The 9,506-nt window shown below is 36.7% G+C and overlaps 1 protein-coding gene and 1 long non-coding RNA gene across 2 annotated transcripts; one reads left to right on the top strand and one right to left on the bottom strand.

Annotated features, from left to right (window-relative positions):
- The first annotated feature begins 277 nt into the window (after positions 1 to 277).
- LOC129749131 (uncharacterized) lies at positions 278 to 2,890 on the top strand. Its single transcript, XM_055744019.1, has 6 exons — positions 278 to 506; positions 849 to 915; positions 982 to 1,426; positions 1,519 to 1,627; positions 2,624 to 2,701; positions 2,766 to 2,890. The coding sequence occupies exons 1-5, from the start codon at positions 445 to 447 to the stop codon at positions 2,685 to 2,687; spliced, it is 747 nt and encodes a 248-aa protein (XP_055599994.1). The 5' UTR covers positions 278 to 444; the 3' UTR covers positions 2,688 to 2,701; positions 2,766 to 2,890.
- A 5,299-nt stretch (positions 2,891 to 8,189) lies between these two features.
- On the bottom strand, positions 8,190 to 9,106 carry LOC129743826 (uncharacterized). Its single transcript, XR_008736692.1, has 3 exons — positions 8,739 to 9,106; positions 8,451 to 8,678; positions 8,190 to 8,387 (listed from the first exon to the last, which is right to left on the bottom strand). It is a non-coding gene; the product is annotated as an uncharacterized LOC129743826 (long non-coding RNA).
- Positions 9,107 to 9,506: the final 400 nt, after the last annotated feature.

Below are 9,506 nucleotides of genomic sequence, written 5' to 3'. Positions count from 1 at the left end.
AAATCGACAGGTCCCTGTTCGGAGCTGTGCATTCCGCAGTCAAATACATTTAGCTACGCAAAACATTCATTCGTCACTTTCGCATACAGGCTCTATAATTATTTTTAGAGAACGTTTGTTAGAAATACGAAACGAACTTTGATACTGACTTAAAAAACAGAAGAAACTCACGAAAATAAACCAAATTTCAGGGATAATTATTTTTCATGAATGCTTATTTTTTTCCAACCGTGCGGGTAGAACAGTTTTCGCTTCGGTGTCATTTTTTAAAACCGTGCGAGCGCTGATGTATTTTCGTTTTGATTTTCGGTAAAAAATATCAGAAATCGGTTTTCTAGCAGTGAAATTTTTGATTTTCAGCGTGAATCTCGTGAATTTCGTATTTCCGGCGTCGGTTGCGGAACGTATATACTGTGGAGTCGCGGCGCGACTGTACCGTTTGCGATGATTTGGGATGAAATTAATATATCAACCCAAGAGCTTCAGGCGTTGGCCTTACTCGATAGGTGAGGAATTCGAGACCATGTTGATATCTGGCTGTATACAAATGGGAGTCTACGATTAATTCCGTAATATTTTGATCAGAGTCGTTCCTTCTACCGGACGTTCAAGCCACTCGAGCTATCTTAGACGTATCTTACATGGGACATTACAATTTTGGATCGTATCTTGCATGGGACATGAAAATAACAATCTAGAGAACTCACTGGAAGTTCAGATACTGAATTTGTTTTCTCTCGTTCGAGATTTGATCAATGAAATTTCCCAAGCAGTATTTAATATTTTGGAGCAAACTAGATCGTCAGATATTCCATTTTTTTCTAAATGGGTATTATCTTCTTTTTTAGTCGGCAGTACGGTTTCCTGAAGCTCTCGGCACCCGAAAATGACAAGAAAAAGATTCTCGTGCTCAAGGTATCGTATTTGTTATTTTATCTCATATTCCTTAAGGTTTTCGAACATAACCATTTTTACTTGCAGGCCGTGAAATATTTGGAGCGTATGCTTATTCAGGCTCATAATCAGAAAGAGCGAAAATCTAAATCCCCAAAAACAACTCCGGAACAAACCGATGGAACGGTTGATTCCGAGCAGTTGAAAATCAAAACTGAAGTTGATCTTGCAAGCTCGGAAGATGTGAAAATTGACGAAAATCTGCCGGCAGAAATTCTGATGACCGATGTTGAAATGAAAGATGTTTCCAAGACGGAGTCAGACTCCGGTGGAACTGGTAAGATCAAATCGGAATCTTCTGCCGACAGTGAACATGTGACGAAAATGGAAGTGGAATCCAGTGATGAGGAGATGAAAATTGCAGCTAAAAGTGACGGTGAACATCAATCGTCAGAAAAGGATATCGATATTGATCCAAAGACGTACTGTAAACTGGGTCACTTTCATTTGTTGCTGGAGGACTACGAAAAAGGTAATGATTGCGCAGCATCTATATTCCGGATGTTAACAAAATTAACCTGGTCTAGGGCATTATCAAATTATTATTTTTGTTTCTGTTTTCAGCACTATCTGCGTACCAGAAGTTCTACTCTCTTAAAACCGATCATTGGAGAGATCCATCTTTCCTTTACGGTTTGGGGTTAGTGTACTTCCATTACAACGCTTTTCGCTGGTAAGTACACAAATTTTTGATTAAAAATATCAAAGTGTGTATAAGGTTGCGCTTAACCTCAATCGTCAGAGCCATTTAAACATAGGGTCATAAATAGATATGTTGGTTTGAAAGATATCTAAATTAATTTAGATTTTGAACAAAGTTACGATTTATGGGAAATTAAAAGCTATTATTGTTCAAATAAGTAATCAGTCCCCCCATTCTTTTAAATAACTTGTGTATCGATTATTTCAATTTATGTTCAAAAGCTTTCAACATTCCAACTAGGCATCAGCTTTTGTTAGGAAATGTAGCAGTATTTCAACATACTATTTTATTTTCTTAAAGCATTATTTCTAATGGAATTTAGGCATTTTTTGTAATTCGATGGAAATTCCACGTGAAAAATATTTTTTCTATTCGCATAAGCACTCAATACACTTCTATGAACATCGTTACATTTTGTTTGCAAAATTTAAGAATCCTAAGTAGTTTCTTTGAATTTTTTTTCATGACTATTTAGCAAAAGCAAAAACGTTTTATACGCGTTCGTAAATTGTGTCTTTTATATCGCTTTTTTATCATCTTAGTGGCACTGCAGTGTTAAAATAATGGATACACCCAATGTTGTTGTCAAACAAGAAACATCTGTTTGTGGCTGAAAACGGAACAGCAATTGGGCTCGGGCCTGCTAAAAAGAATTTAGCTTGCTCTTTACTCTTCACAGCAAAAAATTTCTAAAAGTACACGGAATCTAAAACACGAGTGATCTATTTTTTCTTGAGTGTAATTACAAAAAGATGTAATTTTAAACTTCTTTCGATGTAATATTAGTCTGTTTTCCAAAGTTGAATAGAAATAAACTGTTTTTATTTAATTTTACACTGCATCATGCAAAAATCAACCGGTCAACGAAATTTATATCACAAACAGTGTAAAATTATATCTGTTTGATTTAAAATTGAATGCAAATATTTAAATTGTGCCTTTTTATATTTCGCGTCGGACACAAAGTAAACAAGTCGGAAAACTATTCGGAAACGAGTCATTCAAAGGCGTAGCTACAGGAGCACTTTAAGAGTCTTTAAAGTAGTAAGTTTATGAGACGTGAAATAAAGAATATGGTTGAAACTGATAAGTTTTCTCTCCATTACAGCAAGGTCAGATTTTTCGCAGCGGCTGATATCAGGCCAGTGATTATCCGGAAAAACTTTTGTCAGAACAATTCGAGTGTGCAGGATGCTGACCGAAAAATTATGATTTCCGGAACCATTCGAGGATGCTGATCATGCTAATTCGAAAAACATCCCCGTGCTGGGAATCATCGGATGCAACAACAATATCAGCCTGACGCTATCCGAATGGTTTTTATGTTCAGTTTTGTAAATAAATGTGAATTAAAAATGATACATGCGGCGTATTTATTCAAGACAAAAGCAAAAAACTTAATATTTAGAAAAAAATATCAATAATTACGATAATAAATTTTAAAATTTACATCCCTGTGTATTTTTACACGACGGCTTTTGTGATCCAATCTCGTGCATTGATTTCGATCTAAATTTACACGCCTCAAAAATTACATCCTCGAAAAAAATACACCGTGATAGAATTTTACATCAAAATCGATGTTCCGTTTTCGTGCATCGTTTTCGATCTAAATTTACACGAATTTTTCTTGCTGTGTTATACAGATTTCCATAAGAATGACAGCTAATCGGAGTGAAATTGAAGTGAAGGCTATTGCTTTCTCTGTTTAACACACTAGAAATCATATACTGAGATTATGAGCGCGCCCATCTCCAATTATGATTGACTTGACCAAATTAGTTGCGCACGAAAATCGGACGGTGTCGCCTTCAAAGGACTGAAGCAACTGTCAAATCACATACAAACGGACCGTACCGACTTTTTAGAACCAGAACGTCAGTTCCCCTTTGATTTCAATGGCATTTTGGAACCAAAACGTCAGTGCGGTACTGAAATGTCAGTTCGGCAATTTCCTTCTCTTTCAGCCCCTTGGTCGCCTTCAGTCAAGTCAGTGTTGGGAGAAGTTCAGCAATACTATGTCTGTTCAATCAACTCTAGTCGAAACGGGTCGAAACAAGTAGAAATGGATTGACAGTTGATCACCTGTCTCTTTCCAATTGACTTCGACCGATTTCTACCAAGTCGAAACTAATCCTGCTGCCGAGCTGGATTGGTTTCGACTAGTTTCAACTCGCTCCATTGAACAACGACCTGACTTGTTTCGACCAAAACATTGGCTCGTTGAACATCTATCAGTTGACAGAAACCAGTTGAAACCGATTTTTACTAACGATTGAACGAAGCTACTGTTACCAATGTTGTCAAAACAACGAACAGCTGTTTTGGCTGAAAGCAAAAAAGCTGGAACAAACATCAATTTCTTCTTTTGTCTCCCTCCCCCCCCCCCCCCCCCCCCCCTTCGAAATTTTCAAAAAACCCGAAGGGGGAAAATAAATAAAGTTTGAAGTTTTTATGTAAATTTCGAAAAAAAAGTCAAGTATCCGAAAGATTACAAGACCAAAAACCTAAATTTTGGAAGGCACGAGTTATAACACCATTTGTATTCTTGATTTTATTGAATTTTTCGATGAAAAATTTCTTGTTGGTTTTGTACAATGATATAGTATGCAATTTCGTTGCATACAAGATTTCGTACAATTTATTTGTTTTTCGCATTATTTTTTATTGTCCCTTCCCTCGCGATATTCCAACTCCAAGTGACAAAAAAAGGATTTGAAATTTGTTCCGGCCAATGGATAGAAAAATTATTGTGTCGCGATTTTGAATCTCTCAGCCAAGCAAAATCGTACTGACTGCTGACCAGTGCAATCCGGACACGAAAAAAGACAATCCGGGTGTAAAGAACCGAGTGAAGAAATTCAGAACACAGAATGACAAAACCAAAAAAACACGCTATATATTACCAGGGTGCCTACAGTTAGGGTGTAAGAATTTTGAGGAAAAGTAAGCAAGGGGCAATGTGGTACATAGAAGATGATGAACAAACACGCACACTATTACAGAACGCGTTATCCAAAATGTAAAAACGTAAACAAAGCCTACGTTACTTGCCAGGATGTTTATGCATCCTAGGCAAGAATCGTAAACAGCAGTTGGTAATGATTTTCTTCTCCAGTTTTCGCTGGTTGTTTGTTTGAAAATGCAACTGACGTCACGAATCGGCATGGTTACAATGTTTACAAAAAAACTTTTACTAATACTTAGCACGGGATTTCCATCGCTACCTGAGATGTGTATACAGGTTGGGCAAGGGGTACCAAAAGTTTCTCAGTGGTGGAGGGTGGAGACAGCACTTTTTGACCAGTTGTTCGCCTACCATGCCTACCATTACGATTACCTGTCACAAGATGGTCGATTCCGTGTTTTGGTACACCCATAGAAGAGGTTGCAAAAATCCAATGCCTATTTAGCAAATCTCTGTGCCGATAATGTGCTGAAATGTGCACTGTGCCGAAGATGATATGTTTGAAAAACCGTAACTGGCATAAGGACTCGGCTCCCAACTAAAATTATGCATGACCACTACATTGAAGCGAAACAAGAAAAACATTTTATGGGATTTTCTTCCTATTGGATAATTCATCCCAGAAACAAGAAAATAAAAATATAAAATACAGCGCCCGTAGGGAGAGTCGAACTCAAATCACCAACTAGATCGTCTTGCCAGACCGACATCCTAACCAGTGTGCTATTTGAGCTTCATACAGGACGAGGAATATTTGTCATAGGCTTTCTGCCGCCGAACAATCACAAAAAAACGCGAGACGGTGGCTTCCCGGCGCACACAGGGGTAAATGAGCAAAAAAGGTGATCATAATTACTTGCGGCTAAACGGTACACGTTAGACATTTGATGTCTTCGAGACATTTTATGTAAATTTAATGATCTTTCATATTTCATTAAGTAAAATGTAATTAACTTACTAAGGAGGGAGATAAAAAAATTATTTATTGAAATACTTAGTTTTGAAGCTTGACATATTCAATAAAGTTGTAGATCATGTAATTTTAAGAAACTTTGTCGAAGACATTATCAAAATTGCATTTGAAACAAAAAAGTTACAAGCATTTTAAAAAAAACTGGTGGACTTCTAAATTAATGAACGAACACGAAAACAGCAAAGAGGGCACAACTCGAGGCATGCCACGTATAAACGAAAACGTTATTATTATTGATACTAGATTGGTTGCTTAGTTCATTTCGTTTCGCTTTGATGGATTTTTATAGAAGATTTTACGACTGTTTTTGGGGAAAAAACCTATTATAAATAGGAAGTTTGCAAAACTTCCGCTAAAAACCGGTCCTTTATTCAAACAGGATTCTGATACTTATAACTTGAATAACAAAATCCATTCATAAAATTATACGAACTCGTCCGAACTCTTCATGTTTTAACTGTCCGAAAAAAGGCAATTTTCACCATATTAATTGTTTTATCTCATTTGGAAGACGATTTTTCCTATTAAAATGTTCAACAAAGTTGTGTGGTTTTGCAATTCAAACAATTTGTTCTGATATATCAAGTTTCCAAATCATACACAAAATAAGTTATTTAATAAAAACTGAAAAGTACTTTTTAATTTTTTAAAATGCTTGTAACTTTTTTGTTTCAAATGCAATTTTGATGATGTCTTCGACAAAGTTTCTTAAAATTACATGATCTACAACTTTATTGAATATGTCAAGCTTCAAAACTAAGTATTTCAATAAATAATTTTTTTATCTCCCTCCTTAGTAAGTTAATTACATTTTACTTAATGAAATATGAAAGATCATTAAATTTACATAAAATGTCTCGAAGACATCAAATGTCTAACGTGTACCGTTTGGCCGCAAATAATTATGATCACCTTTTTTGCTCATTTACCCCTGTGTGCGGCGTTTGGCCGCCTTTCAAGGTAGTCCTTTGTCTTGCGATGGTAACGGGAAAGGGAACGGGAGTGAAGGCAAAGGGAAACCCATTGAATGAGAACTCTAGCGTAACATTTAAAAAGGGCGAAACTAGCAGTTAGCTCGAAACGAGAAAAACGCGTTTGAAAATTCGGAACACCTATTCAAATCCTATTTATAAAATCGACCACTTTTTGTTCAACAAAATCAAAAAATGTGCATTATATTCACTTATTGTTCGATGGTTATCAAGAATTTTAACTTTTTTCACGTAATTTCAGAGATTTTCGAGTTTCGCCCTATTATTGTTTTCGATTTCAGTTACGCCTGCAAGTTTCGCCCAATTGATCGGCCGTTTTTGTTTTGGTTTTGAAGTAACGCCCATTCATCCTACACGCAAAAACTAATTAGGCCGTTTTGTCACACACGGTCAACTCAGTTACGCCTTTTGGCTCTACACGAATAGAAAAATTCACTCCATTTTGAATAGACGTAACTTCACGTTCCAACGAAAATGCATCAACAGGAAGTTTCGCCCAATTGAATTTTATCAATTTTTTTAAAGTTTTAAGTAATTTTAAGATGAAACCGCGTTTGATAGGTAAAGTGCAACCGCGTTCATCCGGAATGACCGTTAACTCGATTTGTTTACATTTGGCAGTTTCGCCCTTTTGAAATGTTACGCTAGAACTGTGCTTTGCTTACTGCCTGCTATTTCATACACACGCTACATATACACAGCTGCTAAAGCCGGGCAGCTTGGCCGTTGGTTGTTTGCCGGTGAATCGAAGGAATTGTTTTGTTGTTGCTTTGCTACATACACACGCACAGCTTAGCCGTGGTTGTTTGCCGGTTGATTGAATTGAAGCAATGTTTTTTTTGTTGCTTTTACTGCATACACACGCACAGCTTGGCCGTGGTTGTTTGTCGGTGGATTGAAGGGATTGAATTAGAAGGATGTTTTTGTTGTTGCTTTTGCTACATTCACACGCACAGTGCTCGGTTCGCTGGCTGCCTGGTGTTGGCCGGTATTTGTTTCCATCCTTCTTCGTCTTATGATGCGATAGGGAGGGACGTGAAATCGTTTTTATTTTGTTTCTTTCAGACATACGCAATTCGGTTGACTTGGGAGGTTAATGCCGGTGGGAGCAAATCGAATCAGCACCGGTCGCGTTATCTTCTTGTACCAATGATGCTATGTAATTGACTACACGCCATTGGCACAGAGGCTGAATTTTGGGTGTATATTAACACACCCGTAGCTGTTGGCATCCTGCACTGAACAAAATCCGGCTATAAGGTTTATTGGGAATTCTAGTGTTTTCGCACTAAAGGAAAATCCAATACTTTTTACCATGTAGACGATAGATTGATTTTATAGGAAATTTCAATGAATTCAACATCGAGTGAAATTGGTAAAAAATATTGTTTAAGGTAGTGAAATTAATCGTTTTATCAGTGTAATAAAATATGCTCGTATTTTTTTCTAATTTATTGATTTTTATTTTTAAATTGTATTTGTTGGCGTATGTGATACGATCAATAATGTTATTTACATTGTAAGCTTTAAATTAAAATAAACTCTATTATTGAATGCAATACATTTTTGCTTTTTAAAATAAGTTCAAAAAAGGCAACTCTTTGAAAATCGGAACACTGCACGGGAGCACGGAACACGCGTGGCGTAGTTTGTATTCGGTTGCGGGACTCCGCCTGCTCCAGCTCCGTTACTGCTGTTTTCTCCCCTGCTATAGTAATACATTCCCGGTGCACGAATCTTGCGCCAGTATTACGGTAGCTCAATTCGCCGATGAGTCCAACGGAATCTTTTTTCAATCTGAAAAAAAATAACAATTTGTGTGAAGTTTATCATAACATTAGCCATTTAATTCTTATTTACCTCCACTCCCGTTTCAGTTTTAATTTTTAAATGTAAATAGAGCTCCGATTTCCGTCCAGCTGTGTTTAGGATCTGTCGTTTCCAGTTGAGAATTTCTGTATGCTGGTTTACGGCCTGCGCTTTTTTTCGGGCATAGAAACATTCCGGTGAACCCTGAGGAACTGGATGCAGCACCATATAGCGCTTTTCCTTGGAAATCCAAAGCACATTTGACGGTCATTCGGATGTCTAAAATCGTAATTTTGTTTTATAAAAAATGCTCAAGTTTATGTATATAACACAACTTACCGTTAGTAAATCCTCTTGACAAAATTTAACACGGATTTTTTCAACCCAGTGCTTTAGGGAGGCCAGTAGATTCTTGACCAGAGCAGATAATATAGTATAACAATAATTCTTCCAGAAATCCAACTGTCGCCAGCATTTTTATTGAATCCCTGATGATGCTGGTGTTCCATTGTTACGCCTCATCTCCCAGCGGGGGAACAATTTTTTAAACACGTTGCATTTGTTCTAAAGTCGAATGTCTTTTTCGCATCCTTAGCATTGTTGATGTTTTTGTCCAACTCTTCCTGAAACATAAAATTAAAGACATTGTAATCATTTGTTTGAAGTACGAAACTTATAACTTACCAATCAAGTAGCACTGAAACTGAAAAATAACGAACCTCAAGACCACCGAATGGATATTAACATAGAACTGCTTGAATTTATAGGAAATTCTATTATTCGATATTGACTTCAACTAGCTGCTGAGATTCATTGGAATTTCCTATACTTTGTACTGGATTTATCAGTAGTTTCTATTACACATTGAACTTTAAGATTCACTAGATTGACCCTATAAATTTTATTGCCAGATTTGGTTCAGTGTGTATATTACCTATAATCTGGGTTGCCAGATTTTTTTTCTTTATAATTTCTTAGCGGCCCACCACACTCTCCCACACCAAAAAGCTCGATTTGAGCCCCCTGGTAATGGACGTTATGAGCATGTCTGGCAGCAAAATAAGAAAAAACTTAATACTTGAAAACGTGAGCAACATTTTAATAATG

This window comes from Uranotaenia lowii, chromosome 2 (assembly GCF_029784155.1).
Source record: "Uranotaenia lowii strain MFRU-FL chromosome 2, ASM2978415v1, whole genome shotgun sequence".
Taxonomy (NCBI): Eukaryota; Metazoa; Arthropoda; class Insecta; order Diptera; family Culicidae; genus Uranotaenia; species Uranotaenia lowii.
The sequence above is the reverse complement of the archived record's forward strand: the minus strand, read 5'-3'. Positions and strand labels throughout refer to the sequence as shown.

Bases quoted from the DNA above. Each gene is read 5' to 3' on its own strand.
- LOC129749131 (XM_055744019.1), top strand. From the start codon at position 445: ATGATTTGGGATGAAATTAATATATCAACCCAAGAGCTTCAGGCGTTG. The intron at 1,427-1,518 runs GTAATGATTGCG...TTCTGTTTTCAG, and splicing joins GCTGGAGGACTACGAAAAAG to CACTATCTGCGTACCAGAAG. The intron at 1,628-2,623 runs GTAAGTACACAA...TCGGACACAAAG, and splicing joins CATTACAACGCTTTTCGCTG to TAAACAAGTCGGAAAACTAT.